A 25,746-nucleotide genomic window follows, 5' to 3' on the forward strand; every position below is an offset into this window, starting at 1 on the left:
AAGCACTGGGCTTAAGAATAGAGAAAGTCAAATGGCCCCTGCCCTCAAGTGGCTCCCGTTCTAATGGGGGAGAAAACAAATGGAGGGTTTCATCTGTCAGATGGAGAGGTCTGGTGGTCCTTAGAGTACAGCAGCAAAGCCGAAGATCATGCGTTTTCTTTGATGTCATTTCCGGTGATGATGTCATATCAGTTTCTGATCTACTATTTTACAGTGATGAGGACACTGGCGGCAAAAACTTTCTTTTCTGGGTTTTCAGCAGAGGTGGCTCTCTGCAGAAGCAGTTATCAGACTGCATCTCCACAGGGATGACTTCCCAGGATGGTGGCACTAGGCTGGAAGCATCTTGAAGGCTCTTGGGCTTAGCTTCTTGGCCTGTCTCCATCAAAGTCTGAGGGGAGGGAGATGGTGGTGAAGGTGGTGGTGGTAGTTGTGGTTTGACTTGCTTGGGACAGGTTGCCTCCCTTGCCTCTCCCTTGGGGTGCCTTGCTGCCCCAGTGGCAGTAGGTTGGCATTTGGTAGGGATGATTGGCTTCTTTTCCACGGGAGTTATTTTTCTGGATGATGGCTCTGTGGGCTGGGATAGAAACAGGACCACTGTTCTGAGGGGTTGGGGATGGGATAAAGGGTGGGGGATGTACTGCCATTCCCAAGACTTTTGTATCCATCTGCCTGTTGGTTAGCAGTTGTTACTTTTGGCAATGATAAGAATGGTCTTCCCTTCTCCACAGTGATTCAGGGATGGCTGTGATGACTGAGCTGGAAGCAGGTCTGGGGGCAGCGCTGTTCTTAAGGTTTTTCTGTATGTGGTCCTAAGTTGTCTCCATTGGGGTCGGTGATGGATTTAATGATGCACAGTTGTCACGGGGGAAGTGCTTTGCAAACTGTAAAGCACTATATAGATACGGTTTATTATGCTACGTAAGAGTGTGAACTTTTAACTCCTGTCAGTAAGACTCTTTCTAGCAACAGGAACGTCTGAAAGAAAGTTCTTCCTAAGCTGTCCTTGCTTTGCTGGTTGGCGTTAGGATTTCCAGTTCGTAATGGGGCCCTTGTGTATTATCAGTTCTGCTAATACTGGGCTGTCCATCAGCCTATTCTCTCCTGGGCAGTGCCCACATTTCCCTCATTAGGACTAAATTTACCTCTGCCCTATACAACCATGAACTTAAATCATTTTTATTGTCAGTTATTTATGAGGGAAATGTTGAATTCTAAAACAGAGATGGGGAAAATTAGTCCTGTGTTATTTTCATCTTTATGCACTTATTCTGATGTTACCAGGCAGTACTCCGTTTTTAAAATATGTTGAAATGGCCGAGTATGAGAATGCCAAATATACTAGTTCATTTCCTGAAAGAAGGGCATCAGGTGAAGCAACATTATAAAGAGGCAGTGGGTTTTGTAGGAATAGTGGTTATACACACACAGTAAATAATATGGTGATAGTCTCTGTGTCTAGTGCTGTCCTTCCTTTTCACCTGCTGAATTCTTTAAACCCAACTCAGTAATACTAAAAATGGTGCTTTTATGCACCACTTTAAAGTTGATGAAGCACTCCAGAAATATACTTACAATGGTTCTTCTATGAAAGTACTTTAACCTCCATCACCTCCTCCATGAAGCCGTTACTGATTCTTCCCTGTTACTAATGGCCTTTCCTTTTTCCTTCCCCATGCTGAATGAATACTGTATCTTAGGTTATCAGTGAATATATCAGTTGCCCCTAATAGACTAAAGCACTATGAGGGCAGGGGCCAGGTCTTCTCTAAATTTTGTATTTATCTCAGTCCTAAGTGCATTCCAACCCTGCATTCGCCCACCAGCAGTTGATACTAGTGATTCACAGCAAATGGAACTGATTGTCATCAGTACCTCATGGGAGGTGGTAGAAATAGTGGATGCTCATCTATTGAAAAATAATGTTTTCTCATCCATTGTTGTGTGTGTTTGAGAGAGATGAGAGGAATAGTTAGGGGTTAATTTTAATTTCCTGGGAGTTAGGGGTGGGGGGGTTGGAGAGAAACCTAGTAAATGCATAGACTGCTAAAGCAGGAAGAGACCTTAGAATATAGTCACATATTTATAGATTGCTAAAAGTAAGTGCTTAATAAAGGTTGATTCACTTAATGGTAAGCAAACTTATGTCTAGGAGAGTTAAGGCTGCTTGGGTTTGGTCATTGATTCAGATTATTATCAATCAGCAATCTGATTTGTGCCTTGGAAGAATGACTGAACAAGGTTTCCATCCGGTTTTTTTTTTTTTAGCATAAGAACTCATTTAAAATGAATTTATGGTATTCTTTACAAAAAGAACATTAGTTGGGGGTAATGTTTGGTCAGAGAATACCTACCTGTACTGGCCTCTCCTCACAATTTCCTTTGTGCAAAAGTTACAGTATTTGGGAGAAAAGCCGATATGGATCAGTCACTTTAACCTAGTTTTAGCCCATTGTGGGGATAATAATGCACATTTCTCTAGTTCTTTTCATAATTTCATCATGATAAATCCTTGAAGCAGAGAGTTGCAAAGATCAATTTACACAGGGGCAAATAGGCTCTGAGGGGCCATGACATAGCCCATGGTCATACACTTGGTAAGTGTTGAAGCTGGAATTTGAGCCCAGGGTGCCATACTCGAAGCCCAGCATTTTTTTGTGCTGAATCAGGATGATTCTCAATGACAGAGTGGAAAGGACCTGAGACTGGAGGAATCTTGGACTCTAATCCCAACTCTGCCACACACTATGTGACTTTAGGTGAAGCCCTTAGCTTTGGGCTCCTTTTCCTCATCTGTAAAATTGAGGAGATTGGAGTACATAGCTAAACCCTGAGGTCCCTTCCAGCTCTAAAATTTTGCTCTTCTAAGTCTTAGATACCCAGGAATTTTTACATGTATTTTCTCTTACAATATACTCAGTAGCACTAACATTAATCTTAAGTACTTTAATTGTTTGCCCACTGCCTATTTCTCTCCCCATTGCTCCATTTTGCTCCAACAAGCTCTTATTGAAATGTTACACGGTGTGGGTCAAACCTCTTTAGTCTTCCCCTCCAAGACCAAGTATCCCCAAGACCTAACTGTGACTGGTTTGTCAGTGAGCCTCTTTCTTCTATTTTCTGGTTCACCCACGGTCTGTACAGTGAAGAGTGCTGGTTAATAAATGGCCTTTTGTTCAGAAGGTCAATTGAAGCTACTATGGTGATACTGCTAAAAGTAATTTGCAGTTAGAAAATATGTAATTCAGGGCAGGTTTTCTTATGTGATGTCCTGTGACACAAGGTAGCTTGTTGGGTGTTTCTTATGAAAAGCTCCCTATGCCATTGCACACACGGAAGCCAGAACTACAGCACAGAGAAGAATCATTTGTCTATATTTCACAAAGACTGCCTTGATCCCGAGGGGCGGGTGGTGGAGGGGGAGGGAGACTAAAAAAGAAAAAGGGCATTAATCCTGAAAAGTTTGCTGCTAATTGTCTTCCATTTCAGCAGAGCTCCTTCACTGCTATCACACATGCCCCATCTCCTTTGTCTGGCTCAGCTTTGCTGCAGGCTGTAGCCATCTTGAAATGTGCTGAGTGTGCTTTCTTTTGTAATGCATTCTGGGAATAGCATCACTTCTCCAACCCTGCATTCGCCCACCAGCAGTTGATACTAGTGATTTACAGCAAATGGAACTGATTGTCATCAGTACCTCATGGGAGGTGGTAGAAATAGTGGATGCTCATCTATTGAAAAATAATGTTTTCCCATCCATTGTTGTGTGTGTTTGAGAGAGATGAGAGGAATAGTTAGGGGTTAATTTTAATTTCCTGGGAGTTAGGGGTGGGGGGTTGGAGAGAAACCCAGTAAATTCATAGACTGCTGAAGCAGGAAGAGATCTTAGAATATAGTCACATATTTATAGATTGTTAAATATGGAAGAGACCTTAGGATGAAAAACGTAGAATACTGGCATTATAGAAGAAGCCTTAGAATATAGAATACAGAATGTCAGACAGTGCTGAAGGGGATTGTAGACCATAGAATGCTGGAACTAGAATGGATCTTAGAGAAGGTATAGAGTAACTTTAGGAACACGGAAGCTGAGACCCATGGAGGGCAGGTGACTTACGTCACACGGTTAATAATAAAATTTATATAACACTTTAAGGTTTATAAAACATTTTCCTTCTAACAGTAGTGTTGTGTAGACAGTACAAGTATCCCTCTTTTATAGATGGGGAAACTGAAACACAAAGAAATAAAATTACTTGCCCAAGGTCACCAGCTAATAAATAGCACAGGATTTTAATCCAGACTTTCTTATACGAAATCCAGGTTTTTTTTTGTTTTTTGTTTTTGTTTTTTTTGTTTTTGCTGGTGAGAGACATAGCTATTTTTCATTCACTTCACAGCATAATATTTTAGTGCTTACAGAATTTGGCTCCTTTAGTGAGCTGTTAGCAGTGAAAGTTAGGAAATGAGTTTGAGCCCTGCCCCTGACAAATACCAAGTATGTGAACTTGAGCAAGTCACTTAACTTCTCAGTGTCCCCAGGCAGGTCTCTTAGACTTGTTGCAGAGCTGCAACTAGTAGAGGAAAATCCTCACCAATGAAATTCCTACCCTAATGACATCATAGATCCAAAGAGGGAGTGTGTGTTTGTTAACATTTGAATAGCATTTTAGTGACCACAAGCAAGTCCTGATTTTTGACTGAGCACACTAAGATTGTCTTCTGCCCCTCAAGAGTACATGGTTTCCCAAGCATAAGCAGCTAGTTTACATACAGACAATGCAGTTTGAAATTGGGTACCACACTTTAGAAAGTAAACTGATAAGCTGGAGAGCATCCAGAGGACAATTAGTATGTTAGACCATGAAATCATGACCTTTGAGGATCTGGGTTTTATAGCTTGGAGAAGAGAAAAAACATAGTGACTCAGCCAATAAGTATTTATTACATGGCTGGTAAATGCCAAGCACTGTGCTAAGTGTCTGGTATACAAAGAAAGGAAAAAGACAACCTCTGCCCTCAAGGAGTTTACAGTCTAATGAGAGAGGCAAAAATTCAGACAACTTTGTACAAACAAGATATATATATATAATACATAAAAAATATATACATATATATATATATACACATATACACACATAAATACAGGGTAAATTGGAGATAATCAGCAGAGGGAAGGCACTAGCATTAAGGGCATCAGGGAAAATTTCTTTTAGAAGGTGGGATTTTAGCTGGAACCTGAAGGAATTCAATAAACATTTGAGTCCCTCCTTTGTGTCAGGCACTGTGCTAAAGGGCGGCTCTATAAACAAGAAAAAAAAAAGATAGTCCCTGTCTTCAAGAAGCTTACAGTATAATGGAGAAGGCAACACAAAAAAGGAAGGTGAAAAACTGAAAGGCGGGGTGGGGGTGGAGCACCAAGTGGTATGACGTTCTGTGTAGTTGAAACCAAGTAGAGCTGCTGATGGAAAGTGGAGTTATCTGGAAAGTTAAGATCCCACTCCTCTATAAAAAAGGACTGTGGGAAGAGTTTTGTGCTCTATTCTCCAGACCTCTGATCAAAGGGGAGAGGTATCAGGGAATTGAGAAGGTGTTGAGTATCAAATAAAAAAAAAAAAGACAGGGAAACCAAGAAATGGAGATGAGAAGGGAGAGATTTCCAGATCAAGGAGACAGCCAGTAAAAATGCTCTTTAAGGTAGGAAAGGGGCAGGTTATGAAGGACTTCAAAAACCAAACAGAATGTTTTATATTTGATGGGGAACCATTATGATTAACAAAGGGAAGGGCATGGGGACAAGTTAATGGGCTTGGTTTTTGGACATTTTGAGTTTAACATGTCTCTGGGAGGTCAGGAGAGATGACTGGATAAGTAGATTTGGGGATCATCAACATAGAGATGATAATTGGATCCATGGGAGTTGCTGAAATCACCAAGTGAAATACTAAAGAAAGAAGAAGATACAGAATAGAGCCTTGGGGACACCCACTATTAGCAGGTTTGACTTAGACAAAGATCCAGCAACAGAGATTGAAAAGGAGTGATCAGATAGGAGTGGCACCAGGAGAGAATAGTATCTTGGAAAGTGAGAGAGAATCAAGGAGAGGGTGATTACCAGTGTCATAGGATTCAGAGAGGCCAAGAAAGATGAGGATTGAAAAGAGGTCATTATATTTGACAATTAAGAGATCAGTGACATTGTTGGAGAGCAGTTTCAGTTGAATGATGAGGTTAGAAGTCAGACTGTGTTGAGAGCAAGAGGAAAGGAAGTGGAGCGAACCACAAGACATCTACCTTCTTGAGGAGTTTAGGTACAAAAAGAGAGATATGGGACTAGCTGTTGGAGAAGGGCAGATCAAAAGGCTTTTTTGAGGATGGAGGAAACATGAGCATGTTTGTAGGTAATAGGAAAGCAGCTGTAGACAGAGAGATCCTGAAGAGAAGTGAGAGTGAGAATGGTAGAAGGGGCAATTTGCTGCAGAAGACAGGATGGAATGGGATCACTTGTGCATGTACAGTGGTTTGCTTTGTCAAGAGGAAAGGCCTCTTTTTCAAATGAGACAGGGCTGAAGAAGATAGCAGAAGAGGGCATCTGAATAATGTGATACAAGGAAAAGAAAAGGAGTTCTTAGTGAGAGACCTTAATTTTTTTTCAGTGAAATAGGAGGCAAAATTCTCAGCTGAGAAAGTGGGGAAGGGGAGTCATAGGAGGTTTGAGGAGGGACAAAAGTTTTGGAAAAGCCTTTGGTGAGTGGGATAGTAAATCAGTGATCATGTGAAAGAATTGCCTTGCTGTAGTAAAGGACCAGTTGAGATTATATAACAAAAATCTATAGGGGATCCAGTCAACCCAGTTCTGTGATTTTTTCTCCCTCTAACTTCTTTTAGTAGTACGTGAGTATGAGCAAATACAACAGATGTTGTATACAACTTATACTCCCAAGTATCAGACTTGGGAGGGCAATATCAGTGGTAGGCTAAGGAGAAAAGTGATTTAAGGGGGGAGTGTAGAGTTGCACTGGTTCATCAAGGAGTCAAGATGGGTAAGGGAAGAAAGCATAGCTATCCAGAGTGATGACCTGGGAGAGAACTGAAGGGTGGAGGGATTGGAAATCATGTGTTGAGAATAAAGAACAGAGTTTGGGGTTACAAAATGAAGGGAATGGTGGAATAACAACAGATTATGATCAGATAAGTGAATTTCATAGTTCAGGAACATAGAAGTGATGCATTTGTGGATGATGATAAGATCAAAGGTATGACCATCGTTGTGGCTGAGGTGGGATGGAAGAGCTGGTCTTGGGAAATGAGCAAGTTGAGGAACTGGAAAGTTAGGGTTCCTGAGGGAGTGTCATTTTGTCTCCTATCGTTAAGACAGTTGGGGAGGAAGAAACGACCGTGAGCCAGATGAAGGAAGGGGAAGATCTTGGAGGTCCCTAGACAACTTCTATCAGAGTTTTGATTGGGTTGGAGGTATGGATTGAATGAACCTCAAAGGAGAAGAGGCTACTGAGTGAAGTGGGTTTAGGGAGAACTTGGAAGTGGTGGGAGTGGAAGGTGGGAAGGAGTATTCTGACTTTTCCCTTTTGACCCGTGAGCTGGAGGGAGTGAGTGTAAGTGAAATCAGTGCTGCGAAGGGTGAACATTAAGCTGTGTCATCAGAAGGGAGCCACGTGTCAGAGCCAAAAAATGGAAGGAATGAGAAAGGAAGAGATTTAGGATGAAAGGATGGCTTTTATTTGTGGAGTAGGCATACCAGAGGATACAATGGAGAGGGTGAGTAGCTTTAGAGTGGGACCTTGTGGGATTTGGGTTGAAGGAGATCGGGAATAAGAGCCTGGCCAGTGGGAGACTGTGTTTGTCCTTCGTTGCTGAAGAAGACCTTGCCATCAGAGAAATGATGACATGACTTGCACTTGACTTTGTTTTGAGTGAAGGAGGGCTGTGCAGGTCACCATCCTCACTTCTCCTCCAGAGCCATCTGAATCCAGTGACCAGATACTTATCAAGATGACTGGAGATGACCCAGGATGGGGCAACTGGGGTTAAGTGAGTTGTCCAAAGTCACACAGCTAGTGAGTGTCAAATATCTGAGGTGAGATTTGAACTCAGGTCCTTCTGACTCCTGCACTGGTGCTCTATCCCTGCACCACCTAGCTGCCCCTAGTGGGAGAGTGAGAACAGCCCTGAATCACTGGGATGAGGAAGGAATGCACAGGTGGGATTTTTAAATCAGTGAGTAGGGATATAAAAGATAACTGTGTTCAGGTATTTGAAAGGCAGCTACCCTGAAGAAGAATTAGACTTCTTCTGGCCTTTTTTCTGTCCCAGAGACACAGCTCTTAACATCTTCTTGTCTGGCACTGACCATCCCACATTCCTAGAATGCATTCCTTTGCCTTTCTTTAAGATCTTCTGCTTGAAGCCTTTGATTTCTTCCTTCCCTCCCCTCTCCTCAACTGCTAGTGCCCCCCTTCTTAAATGATCTTTTATTTAACTGTCTTGTATATATTTGTATTTATATTATGTTCTACACACATAGATATATCTATATATTATACATAGTCTCTCCCATTAGAAATATTGCATTGTCTTTGTACTTGTATGTCTAGCACATGGCACATACTTGGTATTTAGTAGATACTTGCTGATTGATTTCTGCTTAGCCACAGAAGACAGAAGTGGCCAGAAGTTGCAAAGAAGCAAATAATGCCTCTTGAATTATGCCTTACAAGGACAATGTTCATCATAGTTAGACCTCTCCAAAAGTTGAATGGATTGCCTAGAGGTCTTAATAATATTATTAATAATAGAAAGCATTTACATAGCTTTTTAAGGTTGTAAAAGTACTTTGCATGTATTATCTCATATGATTATCACAACATCTTTTTTACAGATGAGAAAACTTTATAGATGAGATTTAGAATAACTTCCACAGGGTCACATATCCAGGAAGTGTTGGAAGTAGGATTCAAATTCAGATCTTCTTCCTAATTAGGCCCAGTAATACTTTCTGCTATTCAAGCAAAACCTGAACAACCACTTATCCAAACTATTTTCAAGAGGATTTTTGTTTAGGTGTAGGTTAAACTAAATGACTTCTGAGACCCTTCCCAATTCTGAGATCCTATGATTCTCCCTGTCCCCCAAAATGGAAATAAAATAGAAAGTGATGCCCTTCTGTATGTGTTAATGTCATATTTCTAGAAAATTATCTTGACTACCATTTATTAAGGCAGTTAGAGTTGTACAAAAGTGAACTGGGCTACCTCATGAGGGTCTTCATAACCTTGTAAGTGGGAGAGTGCAAGAGGGGCCGTATGAACACATGTCAAGGCCCCTCACACAGGAAATTCCTAGTCATGTACAGCTTAGACTGTGCCATGAGGTCCTCCCAAATTCTGAGATCCTTGGATTCTGTAATAACCTCTTCTTTAGCAGAAGGCACGTACTGACAAGCAGTATAAAACAAGTTTGGAAAGGCATGGTGGTGCCAGATTGTGGAAAGCCTTCAATACCAGGTAGAGAAATTGGAACTTGCTAGGCAAGACAGAGTCACCAAAGAATGGCAGAGCAGCATCTGTTAACAAGCCTTTGTTAAACAAGCAGTTGACCCTGTGCTAGGGACTGGGGATCCACAGACAAAAGTAAGACACTCTTTGCTCTCTCACTGAGTTTGTGTTCTATTAGAGGACAGAGTCAGTCAATAAACATTTATTAAGCATCTCTATTTACCAGACACTGTGATAACCATTAGGGATACAAAAAGAGGCAAAAGACAGTCCCTCCTCTCAAGGAGCTCACAGACTAATGGGGGGAGAAGACAAATAAATATGTACAAACAAGCTATATACAGGGTAAATAAGAAACAATTCAGAGGGAAGGCAATGGCATGGGTGGGGATATTTCTGTAGAACGTGGGGTTTTAGCTGGGACTTAAAGCCAGGGGAAGCAGTAGGTAGAGATGAAGTAAGAGCATTACAGACATGAGGGATGGCAAGAAAAAAGCCTGGAGCTGAGTATATGGAGTGTCCTGTTTGTGGAACAGCCAGGATACCAGTGTCACTGGATCGCGTGGAGTGCATGTCAGAGAGTGAGGTGTAAGGTAGGAGGGAGCTGGATTTTGAAGGGCTTTGAACACCAAACAGTATGTTGCATTTGATCCAGGAGACAATTGGGGTTTATTGAGTCGAGGGCGTAGAGGGGGTGATAAGATCAGATCTTTACATTAGAAAAATCACTCTAGTAGCCAAATGGAGGATGGATCTGAATGAAGAGAGACTCAAGGCAGGCAGACCTACCAGCAGGCTATTATGGTAGTCCAGGAGTGAGGTGAGGAGTGTCTGCACTAGGGTGGTAGCAGTGGTAGAGGAGAGAATAGCATGTCCAGAGGAATATACAAAATAAATTCAGTGAGATTTGCAGGGGAGGCACTAGCAGCTGGGGCCTTTAGGAAACTTTCTATAAAGAAACTGACTCAACTGAGTCTTGAAGAAAACTAGAAGTTCTAAGAGCTACAGATGAAAGAGGGCATCCGGACATGAGGAAAATCAGTGCAGTGTCATAGAGATGGAGAATGAAATGCCACATGGGAAGAATGTTACCATGTGGAGTTGGGGGTGGGGAAATAATAATGAGTTCTCTTTTGGACATGTTGAGTTAGATGCCTGTAGGACAGCCAGTTTGACAGTGCTGAAGAAAGCAGGAAGGGGAGATGGGAAAACTGTACATTGGGGTCAGGTGGTAAAACGTTTTCAATACCAAAAAAGGAGTTTACATTTACTATTTAAGGTAAGAGGAGCCATGGATGTTTATGAACAGGGGAGAAACATGCTTAGTCCTACACCTTGGTAGCTGTGTGGAGCATGATTGGCATGGAGTCAGTCCTGAAGGAAAGAGACTAGTTAGAAGGCTGTTATAATAGTTCAGGTGAAAGATGATGAGAGCCTGAACCAGTGGTGATTGTGTGAGCTAAGATAAGGCAATGGGTATGGGATGGGGAGAGATGTAGAGAGTGAAAGGAAAGATGTATGGGATTAATGAATGAGGAGTTGACAGCAAGGTTGCAAACCAGGGTGATTGGTGGGATAGTGGTATTGATGACAATAAATAGGAAAGTTTCAAAGAGGATTGTCTTATTTAGGGGGAAGAGAAGGAGTTCTATTTTGATAAGGAATTTGAGATGCCTGCAGGACAGCCAGTTCAAAATATCAACTGGGCAGTTGGTGATGTGAGACTGGGTCTCAGGAAAGAGACCCACCTCCCCCACTCCCCACAGAGTTGTTCTCTGCATAGAGATGATTAAACCCATGGGAGCTGATGAAGTCACTGAGAGAGTGTGTAGTAGCTATGACCAGGTCTATACTTTAGGAAGGTTAGTCTGGCAGCTCGTGAAAGATGGATTAGAATGGAGACAGGAAAACTCTTTAGAAGGTCATTGCAATAGTGGAATATATGGTAGTGAGGGCCTCTACTATGATGGTGACAGTAGATTTAGAGAGGAAAAGATACAAGCTTTGTCAATAACCAGAAATCACCAGTGGTGCTGGATGGAGTACCTGATTGATTGACACCTCACTGAGTAGAGCTGAATTTCCTTTGATGGGATGGCTCTGGGAACCTTATTAAGGTTTCAGGGAATGCTAGGTAAATGGACAATTATTGCATTCATTCTTATTGTTCTAATTTATGAAGTTGTAGTCTTTTTTTCTTCAATGGCTTCTGCAGCTGGAGATTTCTCCATGTGCCTCATGAGGTACTTGGCTGGTTTCAGAAGCAGTTAGCAGCCTGGGAAAGATCTCAAACTCCTAAAGGTGTTGAAATTAAATTGCTTTGAGAAGGAGGTAGGATTTAGCCAATTCTTTTATAGGTTGTCCCTTTAAAGGCAGTTACAAATCCTTTTGCTTCCAAGACACCGATGTGGGAAGTACCTGGTTGTTAGTGGTGTGCTCCATATCCTGTGCAGAATTCATAGGAGGCTAAAATTGGAACAGTCTTTAGAACACTAGAACATAGATTGTAGAGCTGGGTGGTATCTTAAGACATGGACTGTTAGACCACAGGGTGCTGGACCTGAAGGGATCATCTGATCCTCATCTTGTAGGCCCAGAGTTACACAGGTAATGTGAATTAGTTCTGAGTTGAACCCAGGTCTTTTGACTGCAAATCTGGGACTGTTTCTACTGACTTTTGTTAAAGAGCTAGTCACTTGCTAGAATGATAACCCCACTTCTCCATTCTTCCTCTCTGAGTACCTAGTAAGAATTTTCATTATTAAGCTTTTAGTTCCTTGCCTTTGTGAAAGGAGCATTGTGGAACTTGACAAAATAGTTTGCCTTGGACCTTAGGAATACCTCTGCTACGCTTAGCTATTTTCTTCCAACATGGAAGAGTGGAGAGTGAGCTGGACTTGGAGTCAAGAAGGCCTGAGTTTGAATCCTTCCTCACACTTGGTCACAGTGTGCCCCCGGGCAACTCACTTAATTTCTCTGGGCCTTTGTTTCCTCACTTGTTAAATAACAGGTTTGGAGTAAATGCCCTTTCAAGTCCCTTCCATTGCTAAATCTTTGGTCCCATGATTTTCTTTGAAAAGGACTGTCTACAAAGAATTTTATTTTTATTTTTTGTAATTTTATTTTTTTCCAATTTATTTATTTATTTTTAGTTTTCAGCATTCATTTCCACAAGATTTTGAGTTTCAAATTTTCTCCTCATCTCTTCCCTCCCCCACCCCAAAACACCAAACATTCTGATTGCCCCTTCCATCAATCTGCCCTCCGTTCTAACACCCCTCCCTTCCCTTATCCCCATCTTCTCTCTTTTCTTGTAGGGCCAGATAGATTTCTATACTCCATTACCTGTATTTCTCATTTCCCAGTTACATGCACAAACAGTTCTCAGCATTTGTTCCTAAAACTTTGAGTTCTAACTTCTCTCCCTTTCTCCTTCCCCACCCATCCTCACTGAGAAGGCAAGCCATTCAACATAGGCTATATATGTGTAGTTTTGCTAAAGACTTCCATAGTAGTCATGTTTCTACAAAGAATTTTAGCTGTTCTTTGTCAAAGATGTTGGTGCCAGTAGGACCTAGTAAGAGTAGCGCTAGACTTCAGGAGACCTGGGTTCAAGTCCTGCCCTTGGTACTGTGGGGGCAGTGGGCAGATCACTTTCTCTCAGCTTCAGTTTCCTCATCTGTCAGATGAGGAGGATGGATTAGATGATTTCCAGATCTGACATTCTTTTCTCAACTGAGTTACAGAGAAAGAGAGGGTGTGTGAGAGAGGAATGCAGGAGTGCTGTAGATGTGGAGTTGTGGAGTTTTTTTGAGATGAATAAGGAGCTGCCAGTGGTCTGTTCTGATATTAGGCAGTTTAAGTGTAGGGTTGTAGTTTGCTTTTGGGGGTGGAGTTTAGACTTATCTTTTTTGGGTGGAAACAAGTCTCCATTAATTGTTATCTCACTTCTTTGAGCAAACTCTCTAGAGGTCAGGCCAGTACTTCTTTGCTATAGATATAAAGGCAGAACTCCTTTAGTCAGACCAGAAATGGGAAAGGTGAGCTGTGCCAAAACTAGCCCAGAACATTTGTCCTCAGGCTTATGATCCCAATCTTTGGGTCCTCATGTGGCTCATGTTAAAAAGTCAGGTAAGGATCCTGTGTGAATGTCCCTTCTGCTCCGTGTTTCAGGACCAGTCCATCATGCCTGAAGTCAAAGACCTCTCAGAAGCATTGCCTGAAATGCCAATGGATCCCATTACAGGAGTTGGAGTGGTTGCTTCTCGGAACCGGGCACCCACAGGCTATGATGTAGTAAGTAAAGGCTGTCATTTGTACATTCCACAGGTTTTCATTGCACATATCTTTGTCTTCCTCCTTGTTACCTTCTCCTTGGAGATTCCCCTTATCCTTAGAGCTGAAAATGGTAATTCATCTTCACTGAGTTTTCTCCATAGATTTATACTTTCTCACTATCATGTTTTCCCTTACATAAGACGTACTTATGTATATATTGCATTCTCCCCTCCCTTCACTAGATCTTAGCATGATCAGATTGGTATACAGGAGAGATTAGTTTGACAATGCTGTTTGTGTGTGTGTGTGTATGCATGTATGTATATATAGGAAACAGATTGGAGCTGGGAGAAAATGAAAGTGTAAGATACAGGGGTGGCCATTGCCAGGGGTATGCTAGTTAATGTATAACAGCTGTCTATCTGGGAAAAAAAGAATTCTTGATACACTTTTAGCAAAATAATAAATAAAACCTTGATATATAGTATTTCTTGATTTCTGAACTATAAATGTTCACACTATAAATTTAACAATCAGCTCTCGCTATCTGAGCTGGCTCTAGCACCTTCCTGCTGTTGCCCAGTCATGGGATTACTGAGCACCTGTACTAGCTTGATGACAATGGGAGGAGAGAGGAGGGGAGCAGATGTGAGAGATTTTAAAATATAACCACTAATCTTCATGTCAATAGTGGGGAAATTTACCCCCATGCTTTCCTTTTTTATTGCTTGTTAGAATTGGTTATGCTGTTAGATTATTAAGTAAAATTTGACAATGGTTTAGAAAAGTACTAGCTAATTTTAAGAGGGATTTCATTTTTAGTAAAAGTTAATAGTATTCAGAGTGTCTGAGGTCATCTTATTTTTGCATCCTTTTTCCTCTTTATAGTTAATCATACTCTAGTGCACTGCAGATGTGCAGCAGAAATACATGTACTAAACTGCAGATCCACCAGTAAAGACTAGCTAATCTGGGTAGAAAAGAGTATTTCTGGGTGAAGAATTCAGGTACCACATCCCAGTCCCACTGTAGTATATATTTTTTGATAAGAAGATACAATATTTAGGTGGAAGTGCCAGTCATTGCTGCCTCTTGTTAGAGGAAAGAGAGAAAATGTTTCATGTCAATTTTTTTCTTCAGCTGGTTGAAAGCCAATAATAATTTTAAAGGAAATTCACTCAAGAAATATTAAATGCCAACTATGTGCCAGGCAGGTATTATACTGGGCACTGGGGATAAAAAAAATAATACTAATGTTGCCTAGGTTTACAAAGTGCTTTCCTAATATTATCTCATTTTATCCTTGCAGCATCACTTAGAGGTAGGTGTTGTCATCTGTGCTTTACAGATGAGAAAACAGACAGAGATTGTGTCTTGCTCAGGATCGCTGGGCCAGTCAGAAGCCCAGTAAGTGTTGGAGGCTGGAGTTGAAGTTGGTCATCCTGACTCCAGATCTAGCTCTTCAGCACCAAACTACTACCTATGGGGAAGTAAGACACAGTATTTTCCTTCCTTACAGTTTAATGAGGGGAAGGGTAGGGAAAAGGAAAGGGATATGAAATATACTCACGTACATATTATTTAAGGTAGAATATAATGGGCTAAAGGAAAAACCTGAACTGAGTGTCCCCAGAAAACTTTAGGAGAGAGAGGTGCCTTTCAACTCAACAGAAGACATAAGGCTCTTGGAGGAGTTGGCACTTGAGTAGGGCATCGGAAAGAAGTAATATATAAAACGACAGGGCTTGGGGGAAGCTATTTTTACAGAGCTTTGAATCTGAACTACTTTTCTGATTTCAAAGCACTGCTTAAATGTATGACTTATTAGTAAACTCTTGGAGGAATAATAAAAATGTTACTTATTTAAATAGAAAATATTTAGGCAGTGTGGTTTAGTGGATGGAGAGCTGATCTTGAAGCCAGGAGGACCTGGGTTCAAGTTCTGCCTCTGATGCATACTGGCTGCGTGACCTTGAGCAAGTCGTCAATCCTTTCAGTGCTCTAGACAACTCTGAAACTTTGAGTTGAATAGAAGGTACTGATCTGCATTGGTAGGAGGAATTTTCTCACTTGGGAGTTCCTTATACCAGTGAAAGTACAGGTCTACTCCTCATATCTATTCATTTACTTGAAAGGGTCCATGTGGAGGGTGTGTCCACACTGCTGATGTAATGATCTCTCTGACCCTTAGTTTTTTCATCCTGTCCTTTTGAACAAGTGGATATAAAGATGCAAGCCGTGAATCAAGTGGAAAAATATGAGGTCAAGAAGGTTATCTGTTAGACACTGGGCTGACCCTTCATCCTTGGGAGGGCTCCTACCTACTGCCTCAGTTGAGGAATGGGAATGGATAAGGTACCTGACCTTCTGCCTGTTTCTTGATATTATGCTGTGACAACGACATAGTTTGTTTACATGAACTTTTCCCCAATAACCGGCCTCTCCTCTCCACTTCTTTATTTCTCTGGTTGGCCCCACTATACCCCAACTATCTAGACTTGAAATCTTGAAGTTTTCTTTGGCTCCTCCCCAACTGTATCAAATCAGTTGCCAGATATCGTTGATTCTACTGTGTGTTTACTCTCTTTTATTTTCCATTCTCACTGGCATTGTGTCTGCTCTAATTAAGGCTCTCTATTGTCTCTTGCCTGAACCAATGTAGTAGCCTCTTAGCTGGCCTCCTTGCCTCCAGTTTCTCACCTCTTCTAGTTCATCCTTCCTATTGTTGCCAGAATAATTATAGAGATTGCATCATTCCTCTTCTTAACAACCTTCATGCTGCATGGCTCCCTGTTGTCTATTGGAAATAATACAAAGCCCTTTACTTGGCATTTCACATCCTCTGCAGTGGTTCCAAGTGACTTTTCTAGTCTTATTTCACATTGTTCTTGCCCTCCACTCCCCAGTTAGTCTTGTGCAGACTCCTGCTATGTGAGTATTCTGTTTTCCATGTCTGAATTAGACTTGCCCTGCATCTACATCCATTGAATTCCTTCCCTTCCTTAAAAACCCAGCTCAAGTACCACATTCCTGATAATTGATTCTTTTTTATTTAATTTCTCTCCAAGGTCTCATCTGTACTTGTCACATACTAATCTGTTTTATAGTTATTCATGTACCTATCTTATCTCCCTACTAGATTGTAAGCTCCTTGAGAGCAAGGGCTATGCCATTTTTTATATTTGTACTCCCAGCATGGAGAATATCAGACCTTGAAGACGAGCATGCAATAAATATTCAGTGAATTGAACTTTAGGAATCTTGGTTGCTTTTTTCTCTGTTGTCTTACTTGGCTGGTTTAGGATTTGTGCGTAATAAACTAACTTTTTGTTTTCATCTTCAGGAGGTATTAGTAAATCTGAGAAACAGAATGTGACCTTGTCACTCTTAATTCTCAGTTCAGTACTAATGAGCTTATATTAATGATGACTAATAATTACAAAAAACTTTATACATGTTATTTCACTTAGGCGTCACAATAACACCCCCCCCACAGGTAATACATTTGTCATCCCTATTTTACAGAGTAGAAAACTGAGGTTCAGAGAGATTAAGTGACGTACCCTATTTCACATGGAGACAAACACAGCAAACGTTTGTAGAAGGAAACAACAAAAAACTTCTCACTCTTACTATGATGTAAGGAGATGGGTTTGGGTTTTTTTTTCTGTCCTAAATACTGTACCAAATCCAAGGGGTTTTGCTGTTGATAGATATAGAGGGTGGGCCAAATGGATGGAGAAAAATTGAAAATAACCATCTCTCTTAGACTTAGCATTTGTTCTGCCTCAAATTCATTTTCATGATGATACTGAAAGGACCTTAGGAAGTTCTAACCATAAATTAGTTATTTGGGACAAAGAACTATGATCTTATCCTTAAATACAAGATTAAAGAGAAAAGACTTAATCTTAGCCTTAGAGAAACTTTGCTTGGCTTTTGTTAGCTGAGTATGAACTGGTATGATTAAAGAGTGGTGAGCCTGCCCTTACTGGGGAGAAGCCTCTAGTTACTATATCTTAGGAGAGTAGAACAGGAGCCTTGCCCCAGCAAAGACCAGTGGAGACATAGCCAGCACAGAACCAAGAGATAGATAGCAGCATGCATGCTCATTTGCCTGGTCAGGGGTAAGCACCATGGTTATCATCAGAAGATATTGGGTAGTCCTGCAGCAAAGGTAGCATCAGTTGCTCTTCTATATGTGTGTCTTGGCCACAGGTATTTCCTATCTATGTCTTTCCTTCGAATTTGTGTCCTTTGTGGGGGAAAGGACCTTTATTAGGGATAGTGAGTTGGAGATCATGATTGAGTGCATTTAGTCTCATATTCTACTTGGAACCTGAGGTAGATTTCTGGGGGGAAATGCTGTCACAGGTAGGAAAGGATTATGTCCTAGGTGTTATTCATATACATGTCACAAATATATTTATTACATGGCTAATATATGGCAGAACTACTAGGCATGACTCAAGTCTTCTTGTCAATGTAAAGTATGTCTTAAGTATCTACTATTTTCTGGGAATATGATGAAAGGCAAAAGACAGTTCTTGCTCTCAGACATCTCACATGGTGGGAGACAATATGCATACAACTATGTACAGACAGATGTGTGCAGGATAACTTTGAGATAATAGAAGGAAGGCACTATCATTAAGGGAGATCAAGAAAGGCTTATTTCAGAAGGTGGAATTTTTAGCTGAAACTTGAAGGAAGCTGGAGAGGCCAGGTAATGGAGATGAGGCATGTAGGACAGCCAGCCAGTGAAAATGCAGGGAGTTGGGAGATAGAGTTTTGTGTGCAAGACCAGTGTCTTACAGGATTGCAGAGTAAGGTGAAAACGATTGGAAAGTTAGTAGGGGATGGGGTTATGAAGGGGAGCATTTTGTGTTTCATTTCAGAGGTGATAATGAGTTACTCAAGTATATTGTATAGGGCAGTGACATGGGAACACTTACACTATTGGAAGATCAATTTGAGAGCAGAGTAGAATGGGGAGGGACTAGATGCAGGGAGAGCAGTGAGAAAGCTATTGAAATTGTCCAGAGGTGTGAGATAATGAGGGACTCTACCAGAGTGGTGGCAGAGTCAGGAGAGAAGGGGACATATTAGAAAGATGTTACAAAGGTAGCATCGACAAGACTTGGATACAGATATGGATACAGGGCAAGGGGAAGCAGGGGAAGAGAATGAGGAGTCTGTGAAACCTAGGTTGCAAGCCTGGATGACAGGGTAGTGTCCTCAATGGTATTAGTAAAGTTAGGAAGAGAGGAGGTCTTGGGTGTGGGAGGGGGGAGGGGAATGAGTTCAGTTTTAGACATGTTGCGTTTAAGATGTCTATGGGAGATCCAGTTTGAGAGGTCCAGTAGGCAGTTAGAAATAGGAGATTAGAGGTCAGAAGAGAAGTTTGAATAACTCATTATAATAAATTCTTTATTACTTCAAACCCAATTCTTTGCAACTTCCACCTGTTCCTAGTTCTGCCTCCTGGAGCCAAGCAGAGGATATCTAATCCTGTCTCCTCAAATCCTTGGAAATCCTTGTTCTCTTCCCACTACCAAAAAGATTAGATTATAAACTCCTGGAAGGCAAGAATTAATGCATCTTGAACCACATATTGTACCAAGAACACAAATAGGTATTTAGTAAAAATCTAGTGAATGAAATAGAAAGCATCCAGGACCCTTTCCAAGTAGTCTAAGCATCCGAATAATGTGAAGGGAATAGACATGTATAGAGAGAAATGATCAGATGAGGCAATGTGTATATGTGTGTGTGTTATGCACACACACACACACACATATATATAATATAAAATATATACATATGCACATCTATATAAGTTTGTTTGTATATGTGTGTATATATGTGCATTTAGATTATATATAGTGTATGTATATTACTTCAGAAATCATAAAATGCTATAGAAATGTCAGCTTTATTCAGATGCTCCATGCTAACTTAATATCTGAAGCAAAGTACCAGGGGTTTATAGTGGCTGGGAAAAAGAAGCATTTAGACAGATAGAAATAGATTGGAAGAGGGATACCTGCTAGGGACTTTAGTGGGACATCTATCTGCCTGTCACATTTGTCTGTGGGAGTATTCCCTGCACAGTGTAAAGGGTGTTGTGATTAGTCAGTACTCTCTGATAAAGGTACAAAAGGTATTTTAAGTGCTGTGATAGCAGAAATGAGCTCCCAATGAGTTAGCCACCAGATGGACCGCTGACCTTAGACAGATAGGGTATCTAGGTTTAAAAATGAACAAAGGTTTGAATTCTACTCAAAGTAAAAGATCTCAAATGCCCATTTATAAAGGTTAATTTAATTGCTTTGTTTTTCTCTAGGTTAAAGAATTTCCTTGGGGGTAGGGCCTGGAGAATACTTGCCCAGCTTTTGAATTTATCGAACCCACTGTGAAACAGAACATGAGGACAGATGCCAAAATCCCTCTCCTCACCAACCTATCAGGCACAGAATTATATCTAAGAACAGTAAAATTGTTGTTTCCCTTTATAGTTGTGTGTGTGTGTGTGTGTGTGTATGCGTGTGTGTGTATGCGTGCATGTGTATGTCTCTGTGTATGGGTGTGTTTGTTGGGGTGGGGTGAAAGGTATATTTGGCGGTGAGGAGTCGTGGGACTGAATTTCCTCTTTAATACTTTCTATTTGTATGATCATCATTGTCTATATGCCTCATTTTCCTTACTTATAACATGCAAATTTGTGTACTCTTTGCCTCATAGATTTGTTCTAAAGAAAGTGCTTTGTAAACCTTTAGCATAAGTTGCTTGTCCACGGAGGCAAGATTGGGTCATAGAGCATTGGACCTGAGTTGGAGTCCTGGCTGCTACTTCCTATTTCCTTCCATGAGACTTTTTGCATCTCTGAGTCTCAGTTTCTTCCTTTGTAAAATGAATATTATAATACTTGTATTAACCTACTTTGCAGAGATGTTGTGAAGAAAATGATTTATAACCCCCTCCAAATTATAGAGAAATTAAAGTTATTTTATATCAGAGAATGAGACCCTCTAGAGGCTTTTATCTGTGTCTGTGACCTCAAAGTAGTGAAGAATATTATTCAAGATTCATTAAGCTCCTTGTGGATTCCCCAGGTACAGTGTATAGATATAATTTCTGCCCTTAAAACTTCTTTGTCTTGTTCCGTAGTAAGTTATAGATTGGTTTCACATGGCACTTTTTACCTGAAATCAAAGCATTCTCATACACTATTTAATGTTATCTTCCATGAGGAGGCAAAGAGGAGTTCATAGGGTATCCTTATTTTTTCCAAATAGGAACATGAGGCATAGAGAGTTTATGCAGTTTAGAACTGTAGGATTTCAGGTTTGGAAAGGACTTAGAATTCTGTAATAGAACCTAGATTACTGGAGCTAGAAGGAATTGTAGAATATAGGATATTGGAGTCAGAACTCTAACATGAGATGTTAGAGTTGGAAGGGATCTTGGAGCTCAGCTGGGCAAATCTTTGCCCCAAAGTATTGATTCTGTATTGTCTTGACCATAGTTATGACTGGAACCCAGATTTCTAGTGGTCTTTACTGGGTTCACTTGACATCTTTGTTGATATTCCAAGGGATTTCATTGTTTGCTTTTGGTACCGAGCTTAGAAATCACCTTTGTGGTACTAGTGGCCACCTACCAAACTGACGGACTACAGCCATCAGTTAGACCATGTTAGGCCAGTCTTAGCTTTTTCCAAATGACATGTTTAGAGGCATGAAAACCAGAATAAATCAATCCAAACGAAATTCTCCAGGAAAAGAGTCCAGTGAAATGTAAGCACATGTTTTTTTTTTCTATCATCATAGATTTGTGTCATATCACAGAGTATGTCAAGAATTTGGAATTAGTTGGATGACTCATCCCTTCTGTGCTATGGGAAGCCACTACTTGTTTTAGTGGGACAAGGCTCACGAAGCTATTTCAAATTTAGTTCTTATTCCTGCCTTTGTATGTTTATGAACAGGAGCTGCTTCCTGTTTCAAACATTTATCTCTGTTTATCCTAGACAGTCCTTTGTGGACTCCTGCATGCAGTAGCTTTACACCATGGTGCCTTTCTGTCTATTCACCATGACAGCAGGAACTTGATGTAGCTTGCTCATTACCTCTTACTCTCTTTTTTGCCTTGGTTTTTCTCACTCCTTTTCTATTTTCTATCTCTTTTTTACTCTTCAATTTTTTTGGCTCTTCTTTTCTTGCTATATTTCACTTCTTTTAAAAAAATAAATGGATATAACAGTCTGTGTAGTGTAATTATAGGTTTTGAAAACTCCATTAGCCCTACTTGAGGATCTTTGTGGATTCTAGAAGATGAATGAGTCAGGCTTGCATGAGACCTACCATCACTTTCAATAAGATGGATTTCCAGTAGGAAACTATTCCTTAACACTATGAAGTGAATTTGCTTGGAATTGGGGAAAGAAGGCCAGATTTGGAGTCAGGATGCCTGAGTTCATATTTTGGATCATCCTAAGGGCAAGGCACATCCTTTGTCCAAGTCTCATTTTTCCCTATGTGAAATGGAGACACGCACATGCACACACAGACAGACACACAGACACAGACACAGACAGACATAGACACAGACACAGACACACAGACACACAGACACAGACACACACACACAGACACACACACACACACACACACACACACACACACACACACCCTTATAAGGTTGTTTTGAGGAAAACAGTGTAAAGTTTATAATATACCTTACACTGGGAGTTACCACTATGGATTAGTGCTGTCTGAAAGTGGAAATGGCCCACCTTGGGAGGAGGTAGTGAATTCCTTACTGGAGGTCTTAAATCAGAAGTGACAATCACTGGAGGCTGAGAGTTAGGGTGGGGTGGGGATGTTATGAGAATTCCTGCTCAAGTACAATCTAATGTAGCTGACCTCTGAGATTCTATGATCTTTTGATTCAAGATCTCTCCAGAAAAACTTTTCATTTTTTCATGATAAGCCTAAACACCCACTTTGCTAGAAACCTACAAGAATGCATTCTCCTCTTTTAGGTGCTCCCACTCAGGGAACCACAGCCTTTTCTGCTTGACTAGTGTTACTTTTCTCCAAGCCATCCAACCCATATCTATATCCCTTAGATGGCAAAATACACTTTATTATAATGGTGAAGAGTATATGTGGGTTTTTCCATTTCTTTTGTATTTTTCTGTATCTGAAGTCAGACAAATCATTTCTTCTTACTAGGTCTTAGTTTTCTGATGTGTAAAATGATTGAACTAAATAAAACTAATCATCTAAACTAAATAGTCTCTGAGATCTATTTTGAACTTTGAGATCAAAAATCATAAAATGTTCAAGCCTTTTGTTATGCAAAGCTCTCCCCTATTTCATCCATGCGTTGAGGTTTTGAAGTCAGAAGATGTTGATTGTGAATCCTAGTCCTATACTTACTAGCTGTATAACCTCAGGCAAAATCATTTCTCCCCACTGGGCTTGGTTTCCTTCTGTAAAGTGGAAGTGAAGGGGAGGGTCCCCTTAGAGGAACCCATAGGGTTCCTGACAGCTCTTAGACCTATGATCCTGTGACCTGAAGAGATCATGGGAGTAAGATCTCCAAGATTTGTTCCTGCCTTCTGCGGTCTGTATAGATCCCTGTACATGAAGGGACCAATCCCTACGCCGCAGCCTCCTCCTGAAATAACCACCAACTGATTCATGCTTCACAGATTGGTTTATTTTCAGAGCCAGAGTGCCTTTTGATGAAAGGCACCAGGTGTTCCTTCTCTTTTTGTTTGGTTAGAAAATACTTGGAATGGAGATTGACTAGAAGCAGGGGAGAAATGGAGTGGTTGGAAAGGCCCCCAGAGTCTTCGTTTGTTTGGGCCGAGGAAGCAGAGTGCAGCCAAATCTCCCTTTCCTGCCATCCCAGGTCCCCTTTGGCCCACAGAGTCCCAAGCAAGGCCTGGGGGAGTAGGGATGGTCTTCTATCAGAAATGCTGAATGAAAACACCTGGCCCTGGTGGGGTTGCAGCCAGTCTGGTCTCATTTCCAGCCCCTTCTTTTGTGCCACCTCAGAAAGTTGAGGGATTTTGTGCATGGCACTCACTGGCAAAGCCTTCCTCCAGGTGGCACTGATGTCCTTGTTGTTTCCCCAGAGGCTTCTCTGTCCAGGATTCTTTATATGGTCAGCAATTTACTCAGAAGAATTTCTTAACTCCCCTGGTGCACATCACGACTTCTCACCTCCTCCTATGTGACCTTTATCTGAAACCTCCTGGGAAGGCAGCATCGTCTCAAAATACTAGATTTGGAGTCATGTTCCTCTGGTTCTGTCATGTAGCTCTGTGACCTTGGACCCTTCACCTGTCTGAGATTTTATTTTTTCTTCTCTGTAAAATGAGTGGGCTAGATTAAATGATCCAGGAGCTCCTTTCAAGTTCTAGGAGTCAGTCAATCAATGAACATTTACTAAGTGCCTACTATGTACCATGCACGGTGCTAAGTGCTGGAGATACAAAAAGAGGCAAAAGACAGTTCCTGCCTTAAGGAATACTTTGTAGATGGACTGGAGGCCTTTCTGGGATTCTCTTGATATTGAGGGGACATAATGAAGTGCAGCTCTTGTGCCATCCATCTCATAGCTTTCACTCATTCCACTCTGTTTCCAGCCATACTTGTCTTTAGGGTTGCAGTGTTTGGAACAGAAGGATCCCTTATTGATCCTTTAATCTGGTACCCTCATTTTACAGAAATGTAAATTTTTACAGAAATTTTACAGAAAACTGGGGTCCAGAGAGTGGCAGAGTTTGAACCTAGCTCTTCAAATTCCAAAACCCAGCATTATTCCAAAAAAGGAAAGAAGTTAAGTGACTTGCTCAGAACTATACCTTGTAAAGAACAAAGCTAGATTCAGGTCATACTCATGTGTTAAATTTTCAGTGTGAGCATTTATACCTAGGAAACTGCAAATGGTACGACTCAATCAGGGCTTGATTTATTGTCTTGTTGATTATGTAGACTTAAAAAAGTGACGAGAAAACATTAACAATGCAGATTAAACTTAAATGTATGTACTACATACATTCTGTTTGCCATTTCCTTCTCCAGCTCATTTTGCAGATGAGGAAACTGAGGCAAACAGGGTTAAGTGACCTATCCAGAATTACAGTAGCTGGTAAGTATCTGAGGCTGGATTTGAACTCATGAGAGTCTTCCTACCTCCAGACCCAGGGCTGTATCCACTGAACCACCTAGCTCTGCCTGTGGGAACACTTACTAAAGTCTTTTGACTTCATTCAAGCCTTGCCTTTTAGGTAAAACCTTTCTTGATCCTTCCAGCTGCTGGTGCCCCTTCCCAAATGCCTTTGTTTTGCATATATTTTCATATTGCCTATTGGCTCCTCCAGTAGAATGTGATCTCTTTGAAGGTAGGGACTTTTTTGGCTTTGTTTCCCCAGTGCTTCGGCACAGTGACTGGGATGTGGTAAACTTGCTTAATAAATGTTTGTTGAATGATTTATTCCTGGAAAACTCAGTTACTTTATTTGAGAAACGGACTTGATGTACCTCCTGGGGTTGTTGTGAAGAAAGTCCTTTGTAAACTGTAAAGCAGTGTAGAAAATTGAGCCAGTTATGGTGTTACAAATGTGAGGCTCTCTGTGCTTAGGCAGGTTAGTCCTCAGATGATAAGCACAGTCTTTTGCTGGGCCCATTACGTGGCATCTCTCTAGCTAGTGAAGAACTGTCAGTGCTTTTGCTCTGCTGGCCTTGCCTTAGAGACCCACGTGGGACAGAAATACCTGAGGAGGTGCTCTGTGGAGGAGGTGGAGGATAAGATATCAGTAGGTCTTCAATAAATACTGTTTTTTTTTTTTAAAATAATCAAAATCGTATTAAGGCTTCAGGATCGTTATTCTGATTGCCATTGTGAGTATTGTAGATAGAGATTTTGCAGGTGTGGTGAT

At 41.0% G+C, this 25,746-nt stretch overlaps 1 protein-coding gene across 4 annotated transcripts in view; it reads left to right on the plus strand.

Annotated features, from left to right (window-relative positions):
- The window catches only part of MVB12B (multivesicular body subunit 12B), a 307,698-nt gene that overhangs the window by 25,891 nt on the left and 256,061 nt on the right, over positions 1-25,746 (plus strand). For 3 of the 4 annotated variants that reach the window (XM_072631943.1, XM_072631942.1, XM_072631941.1), the window contains exon 2: positions 13,683-13,805. The exons of the other annotated variant lie outside the window; for it this stretch is intronic. In XM_072631943.1, coding sequence (XP_072488044.1) covers positions 13,695-13,805 — 111 coding nt within the window. In that variant the 5' untranslated portion in view covers positions 13,683-13,694. The remainder of the gene's footprint in view (positions 1-13,682; positions 13,806-25,746) is intronic. 4 annotated transcript variants of the gene reach the window in all.

The sequence above is a fragment of the Notamacropus eugenii genome, chromosome 1, assembly GCF_028372415.1.
Source record: "Notamacropus eugenii isolate mMacEug1 chromosome 1, mMacEug1.pri_v2, whole genome shotgun sequence".
Lineage (NCBI taxonomy): Eukaryota > Metazoa > Chordata > Mammalia > Diprotodontia > Macropodidae > Notamacropus > Notamacropus eugenii.